The 17,246-nt window shown below is 47.7% G+C and overlaps 1 protein-coding gene and 1 long non-coding RNA gene across 4 annotated transcripts; both read right to left on the bottom strand.

Moving 5' to 3' along the window:
* Nucleotides 1-788: 788 nt before the first annotated feature.
* Nucleotides 789-1,501, bottom strand: LOC117192164. 3 transcript variants are annotated; one of them, XR_004474236.1, is made up of 2 exons: nucleotides 1,411-1,501; nucleotides 789-1,357 (listed from the first exon to the last, which is right to left on the bottom strand). It is a non-coding gene; the product is annotated as an uncharacterized LOC117192164 (long non-coding RNA). The 3 variants fall into 3 exon arrangements; XR_004474235.1 differs by having other exon boundaries at nucleotides 1,398-1,500; XR_004474234.1 differs by having other exon boundaries at nucleotides 789-1,348; nucleotides 1,398-1,495.
* Nucleotides 1,502-12,096: 10,595 nt separating this feature from the next.
* Nucleotides 12,097-14,273, bottom strand: LOC117192162 (uncharacterized protein DDB_G0271670-like). The gene is made up of 2 exons (XM_033396821.1): nucleotides 13,556-14,273; nucleotides 12,097-13,316 (listed from the first exon to the last, which is right to left on the bottom strand). The coding sequence occupies exons 1-2, from the start codon at nucleotides 13,589-13,591 to the stop codon at nucleotides 12,441-12,443; spliced, it is 912 nt and encodes a 303-aa protein (XP_033252712.1). The 5' UTR covers nucleotides 13,592-14,273; the 3' UTR covers nucleotides 12,097-12,440.
* Nucleotides 14,274-17,246: the final 2,973 nt, after the last annotated feature.

The raw sequence follows: 17,246 nt of genomic DNA, 5'->3' as shown, positions 1-17,246 counted from the left end.
GACTGCCACCCAACGAGTGGAAACTGGGAAGGATAATAGAAGTTTACCCTGGAGTTGACAGTTTAGTCAGAGTCGCAACTGTTAAAACAGCATCAGGCGTATACAAACGATCGGTCTCTAAACTATGTCGGCTACCGGTGCCACAGACCTCAGAATAATCCTACCACCGTTGCTAGCTCTATTCGACCATACATGTACCATAACGAACACTTTATTTATTCACAGAGCATTCACATGTGACATCCTTTGGTTTCTAATACTGGTCCAGTATTGGGGGCGGCATGGACGGTTTTCTAAGGGTTAAACTACAAAGAGAGTGAGAGCGCTCTAACTGCGATTGCCCACTCGGAGAACGGCGTCGTTTCATGCTAGGGCGGCGTAACCTCGTTTCCGATCACCATGAAGAGTCTTTCGTTTGCGTTTCGACGAAATCACAACGACAATTAGCAGTTGCAGCCGGCCGCGCTTAAACCCGTATTACCCATTACATTGTACTCTATACGCGATTAAGATTAAAGTTTAAGTTGATTGAAGTCCAAATGAATAAATCTCGAATTGTCTATATCGTGTAGTACATTATTAAACGCAAAGATTCCCCAGAGCATTTCTGCTCAACATTGAAATCTCGTATCGAGGATTTCACAACACAATTAATATAGAAATGATCTCAGATTGTTATGTTTTGGACATTTTAATGCAAATGATTAGGGTCTTGTAAATATATCTCGATCCCGATACCCATGCTTGGTTTCTGTAAGAAGACCAAAACCTGCAAAATATCGTTGAAATACCTTTAAAACAGAAACTGACTAGTTTTGGCCTTTATTGGTGCATTAGATGACAAACATTTTTTCGGTTCTTGAACATCCATTTCCCAGGGTATGCAAAATGTTGCTCAATCCGCGCAATGTTGTGGAACAATGCTGCTCGATTTCACGGCACATGAGTCTGGCCCTTACAAATTAATGTTGCCAGCAACATAAAACGTATGAAAACGTAAGTGGGGATGGAATGCAAGGGACATTGTTGAGCTGAAAAGGACATTGTATCCCCGAAAAATTCCCTCAATTTGAGAAAATTTCCCACCACAAAATAGAGAGTAAGTCCCAAAAAAAGAGAGCAAGTCCCAATAAAATATACGCTCTCACTCTAAAAAATACCGAAAATGTATAATATTCCTCGTTTTTTATCTTCCGTCGAATATTCCCAGCTAAATCGAACATTTAGCTCAACCCACATAATTTTATGCCCTATGGGCGCGATGCCTACTGAGCTTTACTCTGGACTCCTGGCCCGAGCAGACCGTGTCCAAACCCAAGAAGGTCGTCAATCAGGATTTTAAAGCAATCTGCCATGGCTGAATTAATTTGGGGTTTGTCACTCAAACTCCAACTCACTCATAACACTCACGAAGCTCCCGGGGTGAGTTTCTCTCCTCCTCTCACCGGCCCAAGATGGATGGTGACGGAGTTGCCATGTCAAGCAACTGAGTTGCCTGCACCGCGCGAGTATGCGGTTGGCCGTTTTAAGGCCGACATAATGCACCAGTTGCCCCAGCTTCTTTAGGATGAGCTCCACGTTTTTCTGTATGTCTATTTTCCTGATCAGAGCAACAGCTGCTGACCAGGGCTACAAGACGGCGATAGCCTACTCATCGCAGGCGTGTCCCACCGTCAGAGGGTGCTGCTACGTAGCACGTAGAGGAAGACGAGCACCGGCAGATGGCGCTGCATCATACATCCTAGAAGTATACCACGACTTTTCGGCCCCTCACCATGGGTCTATAGGATGTGGCAAAGTGGAACTGATGGGGATATTTAGAGGCTCACACTGCACATCGGCGCTTTCTGAGGCCATCGGGTACACAACGGGTCCCGGAGCTGTCCTCCTGCCAACCCCAGCGCTACGGCGGCGTACCCTTTACCATACCGAGAAGCGGCGGTATAACCCCAGCGACTATCGTCTGGATGAAATTCCCGGCCATCGCGGGATGCCCAGGATAAGCCTTTATAGTGGACCCATCGGTGCCATAGGCGCCTTGGTAGGTACTATACCGCCCGTAACACCGAGACCAGTAAGGTGTTACGTACGACCCACTGGAACCCCCCTTACGTACATTAGACTGTGGCTGACGGCGTCGGCATTCTATGACCTGAGTAGGCAGGCTGAACCCCTGTTGAAATGGCTCATAGGTTAATGTCTCCACCGCCCCCGTCTCGTTAAAACCTTGGCAGGCCTCGTTTAACGCTTCCTGGCCGTCCCACTATGGTGGTTGCGTAGGCTTGGTTGATTCATATCCCAACTAGCACCGATCTGGCTCTGAACCCTGGTGCTCATAAGGCCCAGGGTCAACCCTCGCATGGACCTCACTCACGGAAAGACACCCATGGGATCACCACGGTGACTACGTACTGCGGCCAGGAATAACGAACTCGAGTGGAGATTCTTTTTACATGGACAACACCCCTCACACACCAAACACACAGATAGAGAAGATGACTGAGGACGCAGTCTTTGGTAGGCGCAACGCCCTTACCAGATCCCCACCACCGTCAGCACCTGCGAAAGCTCAGGGATCGAGCATGTTCAAGCCCGGCCCGGATGGCAAAGAGAAGGAGCGACCGCACTCTGACCCATTAGAGCTGCTAAAAAACCTGGGTACTCGGGCCAATGAGCTGGTCAAGAGGATGAACGACCAGCGGCATGTGGACAACGTGATGAAAGATTTAGCCCTGAGAGTGGTAACCCTTCAGGCCCTGGTGGTCAAGAATTTCGAGAAGCTGCACACCAGGACAATTGAGACCGCCACCACTGGTACCCAAACAGCTGCGAAGCCGCCACACACCGGCTCAAAGAGGCTGCGCGAGTCGCCTCAAATGGCTGCGGAGCCCACAAAGAGGCAGAGAGGCACAAAGCTTCAACAAGCGTCGACCCAGCTCAAACCGCCGGCGCAGTCCCAGGATGAACTAACCCCTCGGGTACAGTGGACCATGGTGCCACCCCAGCCGCTAAGAAACAGCTCAAGTGGCAGCAGGTGGGCCCTAGGGTAAGGAAAAAAAGGGAGCCCCGTGAGCGCGAGCCAAGGCCAGACGCAATAATCATTCAACCCAGGGCGAGCTTAGCTATAGCGACATCCTCCGTATGGTCACCAGGCGCCAGGATGGCAAGCTTCAGGAGGTAGGGGATAATGTTAACAGATTCCGGAGGACGGCAAAGGGCGAGCTGCTGCTCGAGCTCAACGGCGCGAGCAAAAGCAACACAGCTAAGCTCAAGGAGGATATCAGCGCGGCACTGGGACTGCAGACGGGCATCAGGGCGGTGTCAGAAGAACTCTGCGTGGAGGTCAGGGATCTCGACAGCCTGGTCGAGAAGGAGGACATCGCAGCAGCGATAGCTGCATCGATAGACGCCCCCAGCGTGGACACCAGCGCCATTAAAAGTCTGAGGCCATCGTTCGCTGGTACGCAACTGGCAGTTGTGTGCCTGCCGCCCGTGCAGGCAAGAGCCCTGCTCATGGTGGGAAACTTAAAGTCGGATGGACAAGCTGTAGGATCCGGGAGCGGACAGCTCAACGACGATGCTACAGGTGTCTGGAGTTTGGGCATCTAGCATCAGGTGCAAGAGCGCGGTGGATCGCACCGGATGCTGCCTCAGATGCGGCGTGAACGGGCACAAGGCGGCAACCTGTCAAAGCGATCCGCGGTGTTTCATCTGCACCGCTAACAACAGCAATGAGACGAACCATTATGCGGGTAGCAGGAGATGTCCAGCAGCCAGGAGCGTGCCCAGCTTGCCGGCCCAATAATGAAGGTTATGCAGCTCAACCTCAACCACTGCGCTGCGGCTCAAGACCTGCTGAGCCAATCCATAGAGAATTGGCAATTGACCTCGCCATCCTCAGCGAGCCATATCAAACTAGGGAGTCCCTGGGTTCATCTTGGATGCCACCAAAAAGGCCGCGATATGGCTATGCGGGGCCACGCCATTGCAGCTTTCCCTCTCAAGCGCTGCTGCTGGGTTTGTGCGCGCCAAGGTCGGAGGTGTGTGGATATACAGCGTCTACCTTGCCCCAAGCCTGACGCTCTCCGAGTTCGCAGGTACTCTAGACAACCTAGCGGCTGATGCTAGAGGACGTCACCCAATAGCCATTGGAGGGGACTTCAACGCGTGGGCTGAGGAGTGGGGAAGCGTGGCGACGAATGCGAGAGGTAGAGCTCTGCTGGAGATCATTGCGCCCCTGGACATCGCGCTCCTCAACGAGGGAAACCAGCATACCTTCTCCAGAGCAGGAACAGGATCGGTCATCGACCTTACATTTGTCAGCAGCTCACTTTTTAATTCATCGGGCTGGAGCATCAGCAACATCTACACAGGGAGCGACCACAGGGCAATTATATGGGACACAGGCCAACAGACGTGTAGCTTAGAGACAGCTGCGCCCAGATGGAGATGCTATCGCGCCGAAACGCTCAATACGGCCCTGTTCATGGAGCTTATGTCCAACCTCACGGCGAATGGAAATGCTGAATGCATGGCCAACCATGTCATGGAGCATCTGGAGGCAGCATGCAATGCCACCATGGCGCAGAGGAAGCACTACGGTCGCCACCACCAACCTGTGTTCTGGTGGAACGAGGACATTGCCGCGCTACGCCGGGAATGCAACCAAGCTCGACGCCGCTACCAGCGCTCGCGCGGAAGCACTGCCTTTCCGCAATGGCAATCCACGTTTAGGGACTGCAGAAGGGCCCTCAAGGCGGCCATTAGGGATAGCAAGCGCCAGTGCTTTCTCAAGCTATGCGACTCTGCGGAGCAGGACCCATGGGGAAGGGCGTACAAGTTGGTGACGAACAAACTTTGCGCCAAGAGGCAGGCACCCCATCGGACCCCGACTCGACAAGATCTATCGTGGAGGAACTCTTTCCGCACAGGGCTGACCACATCGGGGATGTCCGTTGCCTCACACTGCAGCCGCACAGTCAGGCACACATCGAGGAGGTGTCACTCGAGGAAGTCGAAAGCGCAGCCAGGAGCATCAGCCCGAACAAGGCTCCTGGGCCGGACTCTATCCCGAACAGAGCCCTCTTGCTCGCCCTCTCCACGCGTCCGGACATCTTTGCGAAGCTGCTAAATCAGTGCCTTCGGGAAGGAGTGTTCCCTGTGAGGTGGAAAATACAGAAGCTAGTGCTTATTCCCAAGCCAGGCAAGCCGCGGGGACAGCGTCGTCGTATAGGCCTATCTGCCTGATCGACACCGCGGGTAAACTGCTTGAGAAGGTGGTCTGCGCGCGACTGGAACGCTCCATCGCGGAGGCTGGCGACCTCTCACCGCACCAATACGGCTTTCGCAAGGCCCGATCCACGATAGACGCCGTTCGTAAGGTGGTGGACATTGCCTCCGGTGCAATTGCCGGCACTCGGTGGAAAGGCGGCGGGAAAGAGTACTGCCTAGTAGTCACCCTAGACATTAAGAACGCGTTCAACACGGCGAGGTGGAGCTGCATCCTAAGGGCGCTGGAGAGTTTCGACACACCCAGGTACCTGCAGCGGATGGTACAAAGCTACTTTGAGAGAAGGCTGCTTTTGTACGACACGCAGGCTGGCACGGAGGAATACGAGGTATCGGCAGGCGTCCCGCAGGGTTCAGTGCTTGGCCCCACTCTGTGGAACGCAATGTATGACGGCATCTTGCGACTCAGCCTCCCCCACGGAGTACACATGGTGGGTTTTGCAGACGATGTGGCTGTCCTAGTGGTGGCAAAAGACCTGTCCGTCGTGGAAACGACCTGCAACCAAACGATAGCGCGCATTCAACAATGGCTGGACCTGGTCGGGCTCGAACTCGCACCCCACAAAACAGAGGCAGTGCTGGTATCCAGCCGGAAGAAAGTCGAGACGGCCAACATCTCAGTGGCAGGTACCCCGGTTTCGTCTAAGCGCGCTATCAAATACCTTGGTGTCCTGGTGGACACACGTCTCTGCTTTCGGGAGCACTTGGCCTACATGGGCACGAAGGCGGCGACCACCAACGGTGCGCTCTCGAGGCTAATGCTGAACACCCGAGGACCAAAGCAATGGCGGCGACAACTGCTAACGAGTGTCACGAGATCGGTGATGCTATATGCGGCGCCAATCTGGGCAAAGGCCCTTCGAACAGCGAGCTACGCACGGGGTCTGGCAGCCACGCACCGCCTCTCTTCGATTCGGATCACCAGTGCCTTCCGAACGGCCTCGGACGAGGCAGCACACGTGATCGCGGGCATAGCACCCCTGGAATTCCTGGCGGATGAACGGTCCACATACTACCAGGAAACACATGGCAGAGGAATGGACGCGGCGGCGAAAAGGCAGGTACGCATGGCGTGCAAACAGGAGAGTCTCAGAAGGTGGCAACAGCGCTGGACACGACCACTAAGGGGCGTTGGACCCACCAGCTTATCCGTCCATCGACGCGTGGGTAAGCAGGAAGCACGGGCAGGTCAACTTTTACCTGACTCAGCTCTCAGTGGTCACGGCTGCTTCCGAAGCTACCTTCATCGCTTCGGGCACGCGGACTCCGCAGAATGCTCTTGGTACGGGCACTACGTGGAGGAGGATGCCGAGCATGCGATATTTTCGTGTGGCAGGTTCGCAGCGCAGCGCCAGCGGCTAGAAGAAGCGCTGGGTGGAGCCGTAGTCAAGCAGAGCTTGGTGCCGTGCATGCTCCTGTCCCGGAAAACTGGGAGGCGACGAGCTGCTTCGCGGCGACCATTATGAGGAACTGCGCGCTGTTGAGCACCAGACAAGAGTCCAGTTAGTCTAAACGAAGCCTGCACATGTGTGAAGCATTGCTTCACGGCCGTCCCACACATGTTGGGCTTGCATAGCCTAACCTTTAATATAGTTTGCTTTAAGTATAAAATAAGTTGTAAATACAAGCAATTAAATGGACCTTAAAAAAAAAAAAAAAAAACATAATTTTATGCATTAATGAATTTATTTTCTACTTGACTGGCCTATTCTAAATACTTGCTTTAATTGGATTTCTGTATACCGTTTAAAATTAAAATAATAGATTGATGAAATTGATCATTATATACCGATATGCAGTCGGTTCAATTTTGACCTAAAAAAATACCAAAAAGTATTAAAAATACCGTAAACGGTCACCCTGTTCCCTGTTTTAATACTGATCTACAATGGACTACTAATCTCCCAACATGGCAAGGTATATGGCCTAGAGAGGTAACAAAAATAGAATGAATAGAATAAAGAATTATAGTCTATAATGCATCCAATGTAACCTCGTGCTAAAACATCCTGCAATGCGCATTCAAGCCAATTGGTTGAGTCACTATCGGAAAACTATCACAGCTATCTAGGGGGCGCCACAAGCCATCGCTAGTATCATTTGGCGCGATATTTGAAACTGAGAAAACACTGTATTGAAGCGACCAGAACGAAACGTGAATGGAATTTAATTGATGCCATGAGATTCATCATATTTAACACACCCAATAACATCCGTTTACTAATTAGACCTGTCAAAATTTCCATGATGGTCTTTGCCCAAACAAAATCAAATTAAGGCTTAATCGAAGAAAACACCAAGCACTGACATCAGATCAGGCGTGTGACGAACCTAGTGATAATTAGTCACCTATATCTACAGATGACGTGTGACTGGGTCCCAGTCCAATGTGAGAAGTGCTCCTCTCTGTTTAGGTCTGGTTAAATAGAAACGTGCCCCTTTCTCACATTTTGTCGCCTGTGGGAATGTCGAGAATGAATCAATCGTGAATCAATGAATGAATCTGATTCCACTCCTCACGAAAGCCTTCACGGCGATGTTGAACCAACATTACTGTCTCAATTAGAACGAGTGCATTTCCGAGTAATTCAAGGGATTCCAATGATTCACTTGGCGATCGCTTAGAGAGCCTCTCTGGAATGTCGCCTGTAATCAGGGTAGAACCAAATAATACCGAATAATCCAAATCCCGCAAATGTCTTTTTGATAAGACGAGTACCAATTTAATATTGTTTTCACTCTCTGACATTTGTTGACGTCGGCCTCTGGGACCGCTTATCGCCAGCCATTTGTCTTATTGCGTTCCAAACCGGCTTTCGGCTCAAGAAACTAATTAAATGAAATGAAATTCGTTGTGCCAGGCAGAGATCTCTGTGCTCCCGTCTAAAAAAAACCCAAACCCAGACAAACAAACGGAGAGGAGAGGAAAAGAAAGGTAGGCAGAGTCAGACTTTGGATCCGTGGTGGGGTTTTGGGTCTCTGGATAGATTGATGTTGATAGGTGTTGATGGGCAATTTCGCTAAATGATTTCCAATTGTATAAATCCGATGGCATTTGCTTTATTTTGGCAGCGGCGGCCCCCAACCGGTTGGCCATTGACACGGGACCAAGACTTGCCTTGTCAATCGGGTTCAGCATCGAGGCTCTAAGCGTAAGCGTAGATGGATTCTTGATTCTTGATCGGGTTCTAATCACGTGTGGCATGGTGCGGTGTGAGGGGAAGGGCGACCTCCTCCAATAATCAGCTCTGTTTGTCTCCGGCATCGGCATCGGCAACGGCAACCGCAACGGCTCCCACCCAGGCCAGGCCAGGGCAGGCCAATTCAGTGAAGCGGAGCTCATTACCATTTCAAGACCACTCGACTTCAGTCTCCTCAAGCATGAAAGTCAATTTTCAAGTGCCTACAACTCGCTTCGAGCCCCGCAACTTGTGTGTTGACAATTTTCCAAGCCCAAGCGTAAAGCCGAAGACCGAAGACGCAGCTGTAGTTTAATGCGTCATCAAACGGAGATTTGCATAAGTTGAGCAGCTCGCGCACATAATTATCTTCAAATTGGTTCCGATTCGGTTTATTAGATATATCTCACTCATCGCTATGCGACGACAATTAACCGATCAGCTTTACGACTCGACCTGTCTACCTGTCTGCCGGCTTCCGTGTTGCCCCGCTCCGCACTCCTTCGCTCCATTCCCATTGAAATTTCCGTTTACCCAACCCAAATGTCACAATCCTGTGATTCCATCCGGTGCGTAAAAGACTCAGCTGTCGGATCTCTGCGGATTAGTGCCTTTGATTAATAAGTGCGTCATGGAAAAGTTTAATTAAAATCGAAATCAAAATCAAAATCGTAGTGCTAAATGCAAACGACAAAAATATTTAACGACTATGTGACGCATTTTCCTCACCGCAGTTGCGACTCCTGTTTAGAGTCCCTTTGCCTATGGCGCTAATTACGTGACCAGCAGCTGGCGGAGAAGCCAATCAAGCCAAGTGCCGGCAACACCATTGCCAACAATTTGGCAATTTGACAATTTGGCTTAAAGACGTTGCTCCGTGCTCTTGCGCCCCATCCCCATTGAACAGTTCAAGCGCACGCTCAGCAGCGTTCAGATCGCATCGAGAATACGAGTAAAAAACACCAAAAACAAGGTGATAAGCGGCTACTGATAACAAAAAGCAATATAGACATCCATCATCATCGGAATCTAGATCGGCATCGCATCGGAATTTGTGTAATCTGGATTTGACACTTCGCGAGTGCCTTAAATTTATTTGTATATATATATATATATATATATATGGATATATGGATATATATACATACATATGTATATGGAATTCTACTCGTATAAGATAAGCCCCGCACAGCTAACGTACTTTGATTATTTTTGGCGCCGGACAAGGCCAAAAGCATTATTAAATCAAGTTATTCTATTCCTTATGCTGTCTTGATGGCTTTCAATCTTGTGATGTGATCTGATCTGAACTGATCCGATCTGATCTTCATGAGGAAGTGCGCTATAAAAGAGCACTTAAGGGGTGCTCTTTTTTCTGCTGCTTTTCTGGTACTGCACTTGTCAGTGAATTCGTGTTGGCAATCCTGTTGCCTTCATTCGGTTTTACAAATTGTTAACCCTGAACCACAAAAACCACAAAACCTCAACCAGTTACAGCCCAGAAATCCATATTATCAGTCTTCTCCTTTGCTGCGTTTTGCTTGATTAAAATTAATTATACCCGATACTCAAAATGAGTATTGGGGTATGTTAGATTTGTGGTGAAAATGGATGTGTGTAACGTCCAGAAGGAATCGTTTCCGACCCCATAAAGTATATATATTCTTGATCAGCATCAATAGCCGAGTCGATTGAGCCCTGTCTGCCTGTCCGTCCGTCCGTCTGTCCGTCTGTCCGTCCCCTTCAGCGCCTAGTGCTCAAAGACTATAAGAGCTAGAGCAACGATGTTTTGGATTTAGACTTCTGTGATATGTCACTGCTACAAAAATATTTCAAAACTTCGTCCCGCCCACTTACGCCCCCACAAAGGGCGAAAATCTGTGGCATCCACAATTTCGACGATACGAGAAAACTAAAAACGCAGAATCGTAGAAGATGACTATATCTTCTAGGGTGCAAAATCTGAACCAGATCGTATAATTATTATAGCCAGAATCAAGAAAACAATTTCATTCTTTCTCGCTCTGTCTCTCTCTAAAAAACAGGTTTCATGGTCGGTTTTGCCAATTGCAAAATATGAGTATCAAGGATCTCAGAACCTATAAGAGCAAGAGCAACCAAATTTGGTATCCACACTCCTGTGATATCGGATCTTGACCGTTTTGTTTCAAAATTTCGCCACACCACCTTCCGCCCCCGCAAAAGACGAAAATCTGGGCCATCCACAAATCTCAGAGACTATTAACGCTAGAGTAACCAAAATTGGTATTCGCACTTCTGTTAGATCTCACTATAAAACGTATATCTCAAAATTTCAACCCACCCCCTTCGGCCCCCACAAAGGACGAAAATCTGAGGCATCCACAAATCTCAGAGACTATTAAGGCTAGAGTAACCAAATTTGGTACACACACTCCTTTAAGATGTCACTATAAAACGTATATCTCAAAATTTCGCCCCACCCCAACGTTGTGAGTTGCTGCGGACACCGCAACTCAACAGTTATACCCGATACTAAGTCAGTATGGCTCTCCTCCGGCAGACGCCGCTAATATTAAACGACACGACAAAGAGTGCGTGCGAGAGAGACAGAAAATCAGTCTGAGCGTGACGTCGGGCGCTGCGTAGCCAGTGCAAATTGATTTGTTCCTTTTGGGTATAAAAATGATCTGATCTGATCCAGATTCAGCAATCTGATAGATATGGTCATTATCTATGATTCTGTGTTTTTATTTTTCTCGAATCTGCAATATTGTGGATGCAACAGATTTTCGTCCTTTGTGGGGGCGGAAGGGGGTGGGGCGAAATTTTCACACAAAATGGTCAAGGTCCGATATCACAGGAGTGTGGATACCAAATTTGGTTGCTCTTGCTCTTATAGGTTCTGAGATCCTTGATACTCATATTTTGCAATTGGCAAAACCGACCATGAAACCTGTTTTTTAGAGAGAGACAGAGCGAGAAAGAATGAAATTGTTTTCTTGATTCTGGCTATAATAATTATACGATCTGGTTCAGATTTTGCACTCTAGAAGATATAGTCATCTTCTACGATTCTGCGATTTTAGTTTTCTCGTATCGTTGAAATTGTGGATGCCACAGATTTTCGCCCTTTGTGGGGGCGGAAGTGGGCGGGGCAAAGTTTTGAAATATTGTTGTAGCAGTGACATATCACAGAAGTCTGGATCCAAAACATCGTTGCTCTCGCTCTTATAGTCTTTGAACACTAGGCGCTGAAAGGGAAGGACAGACGGACAGACGGACGGACGGACAGACGGACAGACAGACATGGCTCAATCGACTCGGCTATTGATGCTGATCAAGAATATATATACTTTATGGGGTCGGAAACGATTCCTTCTGGACGTTACACACATCCACTTTTACCACAAATCTAATATACCCCAATACTCATTTTGAGTATCGGGTATAAAAAGTATCCCACCGAATAAACTGCCGAAGAACCAGTGCCCATCCTTGGGCAATAGTTTTCCAACACTAATTGCAGCTCTCATTTAAAGCTCGAGGATCGTTTACAAACACTAACTGTCAACACGCAAATTAAGCTGCAGCTAAAAGCATATATATACATATGTACAATTAATAAATACATATATGTATATTAACTATATCTACATACACTTCTTTATCTAGTTTGCTAACATTTATGTACAAACACAACTCCACTAAAAGTCTTTTCTGACTGCAACAGGGATGTTGTTAAGCCATTTTTTTGAAGTTCAACTCTCGTTTTACACAGGACAAAAGGCAATAAAAATACAATATCAATATAAAAGAAAAACAAGAGAGTTACAGATTAAGAGATGGAGAGGCAGAGAGAGAGCGACAGAACTAAGCTAACTCCTGGCTGTTTGGAGGAGACACACACACTCACATAAAGAGGGGGAGGGGGATGTGACAACGACAAGAGACAGTAGACAAGAGAGACAACACACACAATCACGGGCGCGTTCACACAAAAGCGACATCATTTACCTTTGGCGACATTTCAGACAGTGTTGTTGTTGCTGTTGTTGTAGTTGACATTGTTGCTGTTGGTGTGATTGTTGTAGTTGTTGTTGTTGCAGATGATGATGATGCAGATGATGATGAAGTTGTTAGAATATTGTTGTTGTTTTTATGGTTGTTGTTGTCTAATACAATGTCTGTGATGGCAACAATGTGAGAGGATGGGGATGAGTTTGAGGGTGAGGATGAGGGTGAGCAGGTCCCTGTGGCCGATGTAGAGGTGGACATGGATGGCAACGAAGACGTTTCAACAGCTTCGATTGATGGCACAACAGAGGAGGAGGACACTGACACTGAGGAGGTGGCATCATAGGGTGAGAATGGCTTCTGCTTGCTATTGCTGCTGCTGCTGCTGTGCTGTGGTGGGATGGGGGGCGATATGGGTGGGGGTGTGGTGCTATCAGCGGTGCTGAATGTGGCCACAGTATCCACATCTACGACGGCAACGGCATCCACCTGATTCCCTGCTTCCTCCTCCATGTAACTGGACTTTACCATGTCCGTGGCAGAGCCAGGCATCCCAGTTGTGGCTGTTGCGGCAGCCGCTGTGGTGGTGTCCACATCATTTTCCTGGAATTTCCCTGCAGCGGCGCCCAATTGCTGGAGTTCCACATCCTCTACATCATCATCATCGTCAGCACCAGCACCACCCTCATCGACGGACGATGGCCCGAGCACTGGGACCAGCTCCTTGATGTTCTTCGTATTCTCAATAGTCTTGCTTATCACGGACTCCAGCTTGGAGACGCTCTCCTCGATCTCCTCCTCCACACTGGCCACCGAGGGCGTGGCAGACGCAGAGGCAGAATCCCCCTCCGACTTGGGTTAGTCGATGATTCGATTGTTAGTTACGATTAGTATTTGGATTTCGATGGCGATATCGATATCGATTTCAGTTTAAACATTCATCAAACAAGTGAGAGAATGAGAGAACACAATGAGAGCGATATATAGACAGAGAGAGATAGAGCGAGAAAGAAATGGCAAAAGAGAAGAAAAAACGTATACACCACATGATGAATTACAGTTATTTATAGTGTAAATATGTACATATATACCCTGCAGTACCAGCAGTGAGCGATGACGAATGCCATCTACAATGTCATCGAGGCGTTGACGCCAGCCAAATCGAACCCTTTGTTTTTTCTTTTGTTTCTTTCTTTTCCGCGCGTGCCGAACGTAATTCGGTTCTGCCGACCGTGCGCAGTAGCAGAGAACTTCGTTTTATCTTTTCGTCTTCTTTGCGACTGCGTCGACAGAACTCTTTTGCTTTGTTCTTTGCTATTTGCAATCGTCACACGGAGTTTTAATAAGTGAAAATAAGTAATCTGTGATTATTATTATTATCAGGTAAGTGCAGTTTTTAAATAATTAATAATATGTGTTGTACGCGTGTTAAATAAAAAAAATCTCAATTGTATAAAAAGTTAAATTTATGAAAAAACTGTGTTCAAATTATATTAATGTTTCGCTGCATTCACATTATATTTCTTTATTCTTCTCTTATGCTCGGGAATAAAAGAAGAATAAAGAAATAGAATATAAATCCGTATTAGCGAATTAATTTGTTATAATCTGCGGTGGGCACGAAATTGCAATTTTTGAGCAGTCCAGCAGCAAAACAAACAACAAAAGAAAAGCAACAAAAAGTAACCCTTATTTGTGCGGCTTGGCTCGAGGAAATGAACAGCCCACCGCTGACCCTACAGTGAACATTGTTGTTTTTGTTGAAACAAACAACCGTTTTAAAAATCGAACAAATTCTTTGTTGGACAGAATTTCGCTGCCGTTGCAAGGGAAGTTCTTGTACCGAAAAGTAAAAACGCAACCATTCATATGTAAGGTTTATTTGTGACTAATAAATGCTCTGCTCGCAGGCAGATAGAGACCGAAACGAAAGGGAGAACAAAAAGGGAGATAAGAGAACGTCGCTTCGTTACGTCTCTCACTCATACATACGTCTACATACTCATATGTCTGTCAATACATGCGTGCATTGCTAGAGATGGTCATTCTTCAACACCCTTCCTCAATGCGTGCATGCTTCCATTTAACTCAATTTAAACTTAACAATTTTGTAAATTCGACATGCTTTCTCTTAGGGAGATTCTTGGTCAAGATATCTGCAATCATATCTGTTGTACTAGCATACTTTAACTTAACTTGACCTTCTTCTACAATCTGTCGTACAAAGTGATATCTAATATCAATATGCTTGGTCCTTGAGTGATGCACTGGGTTCCTAGCCAGCTCTTGTGCGCTCAGATTATCGCCATATAAGGTAGTTGAGGTAGCTTCATCTCCACAGCCAATTTCAATGATTAAGCGACGTAAGAATATGGACTCCTTACACGCAGCCGACAGTGCCATGTATTCTGCCTCCGTGCTGCTAAGTGCCACGCTGCGTTGTTTCTCAGATCGCCAAGAAATTGGGCCACCTGCCAAAAAATAAACATAGCCCGTATACGACTTCCGGTTAGTTCGATCGCCGCCCCAATCCGCATCCACATATCCAGTAAGTGGCTGGTGACACCCTTTGTAGTGTAGTTTGAAGTTCATCGTCGCTGCCAAGTACCTCAGAACGTGCTTCACACCAGCCAGACATGCTATAAGTAAATCGTCAACATATACCAAGATTAACGATAAGTTACCTTTCCCTCTCTGCTGGTAGAGGCACGGCTCGTTGTCACAGGAAACAAAACCCAGATTAGTCAGGACGCCATTCAGCTTCGAATTCCATTCCCTTCCTGACTGCTTCAATCCATATATTGCCTTTTTAAGCAGCATAGCCTTCGCTGGATAAGCTCGATCAATGTACCCTTGTGGTTGCTTCATGTACACCGTATCGCTCAGGTCACTGTTGAGGTATGCCGTACATACATCCATTTGGTTGACATATAATTTCAATTCTGCTGCCAGCGCAAGAATAAATCGCACGCTCTCCAGTCTGCAGACTGGAGAAAATGTTTCCGCATAGTTTATGCCGTACTGCTGGGAGCAACCTTTTGCCACCAGCCGCGCCTTGAAACGTTCGATTTGACCATCTTTGTCGCGTTTCAGGCTATATACCCATTTGCATCCAACTGCTCGTTGTCCTGCCGGTAAGTCTGCCAACTGCCATGTCTCGTTTGCCATTAATGCCTCATATTCGCGTTGCATCGCTTCGGACCAATGTGATGCATGAATACTGATCAACGCCTCCTCGTAGGATACTGGAATCTTTACGTTGCTGGCAACCAGAGCACCAAGAATGTTGTACTCCTTTCTCGGACGGCCAGGTTTGCCGGTCCGAATCAGCCTTGGTCTGCCAGGTCCAACGCGAGGAGCTGGCTCATCTGACTCAACCTTTTCTGTTGCGCTCTCGTACCCATCAGTACCGCTGCTACTTTGATTCTCCCCGTCAACGCTTGCACCATGGCTGCTGTCTCCACCGCTGCTGTCAATGTCATCAGTATCGCCGCCTGACTGCATGCTAACTTCTGCCTTCGGAAGTTCGAATGTGACTGTATCCTTGTCGTCTTGTATCTCGTCAAAGAGAACATCTCGCCTCTCAATCACCTGATGAGACACAGGGTCATACAGTCGATAGCCCTTAGCCGCTACTGAATATCCAATCATGCGATATTCTTTGCCTTTTGGTTGAAGTTTACTCTTCCTTTGACCCTTGTCCAAAGCTACTGCAACGGAGCCAAAAACCTTTAGATGACCAACAAAAGGTTTCTTACCAGTCCACGCTTCCATAGGCGTCATACTGGTCAGCGCCTTGGTCGGTGATCGATTCCGTACATACACAGCTGCGTTGACTGCCTCAGCCCACAAGGATTCGCCTAATCCTGACTGGACCAGCATACATCTTGACATTTCCACCAGAGTGCGGTTTGCCCTCTCAGCAACGCCGTTTTGCTGTGGAGTGTACGCCACTGTCAGCTGCCTCTCAATCCCATTAGTTTTCAGAAATTCATCAAACGATTTGTTGACAAATTCACCGCCATTGTCGCTCCGGATACATTTGAGACTTTTTCCCGTTTGCCGTTCAACCAGGGTTTTGAACTCGACGAACTTCTGGAATACTTCATCCTTTGTCCGCATTTTGAGATATACGTTTTATAGTGAGATCTAACAGAAGTGCGAATACCAATTTTGGTTACTCTAGCGTTAATAGTCTCTGAGATTTGTGGATGGCCCAGATTTTCGTCCTTTGTGGGGGCGGAAGGGGGTGGGGCGAAATTTGCACACAAAATGGTCAAGGTCCGATATCACAGGAGTGTGGATACCAAATTTGGTTGCTCCGGCTCTTATAGGTTCTGAGATCCTTGAACTCATATTTTGCAATTGGCAAAACCGACCATGAAACCTGTGTGTTAGAGAGACAGAGCGAGAAAGAATGAAATTGTTTTCTTGATTCTGGCTATAATAATTATACGATCTGGTTCAGATTTTGCACTCTAGAAGATATAGTCATCTTCTACGATTCTGCGATTTTAGTTTTCTCGTATCGTTGAAATTGTGGATGCCACAGATTTTCGCCCTTTGTGGGGCGGAAGTGGGCGGGGCAAAGTTTTGAAATATTGTTGTAGCAGTGACATATCACAGAAGTCTGGATCCAAAACATCGTTGCTCTCGCTCTTATAGTCTTTGAACACTAGGCGCTGAAAGGGAAGGACAGACGGACAGACGGACGGACGGACAGACGGACAGACAGACATGGCTCAATCGACTCGGCTATTGATGCTGATCAAGAATATGTAT

The sequence above is a fragment of the Drosophila miranda genome (assembly GCF_003369915.1).
Source record: "Drosophila miranda strain MSH22 chromosome Y unlocalized genomic scaffold, D.miranda_PacBio2.1 Contig_Y28_pilon, whole genome shotgun sequence".
Taxonomy (NCBI): Eukaryota; Metazoa; Arthropoda; class Insecta; order Diptera; family Drosophilidae; genus Drosophila; species Drosophila miranda.
Note: the sequence above shows the minus strand (reverse complement) of the source record. Positions and strands in the feature narration are given on the sequence as shown.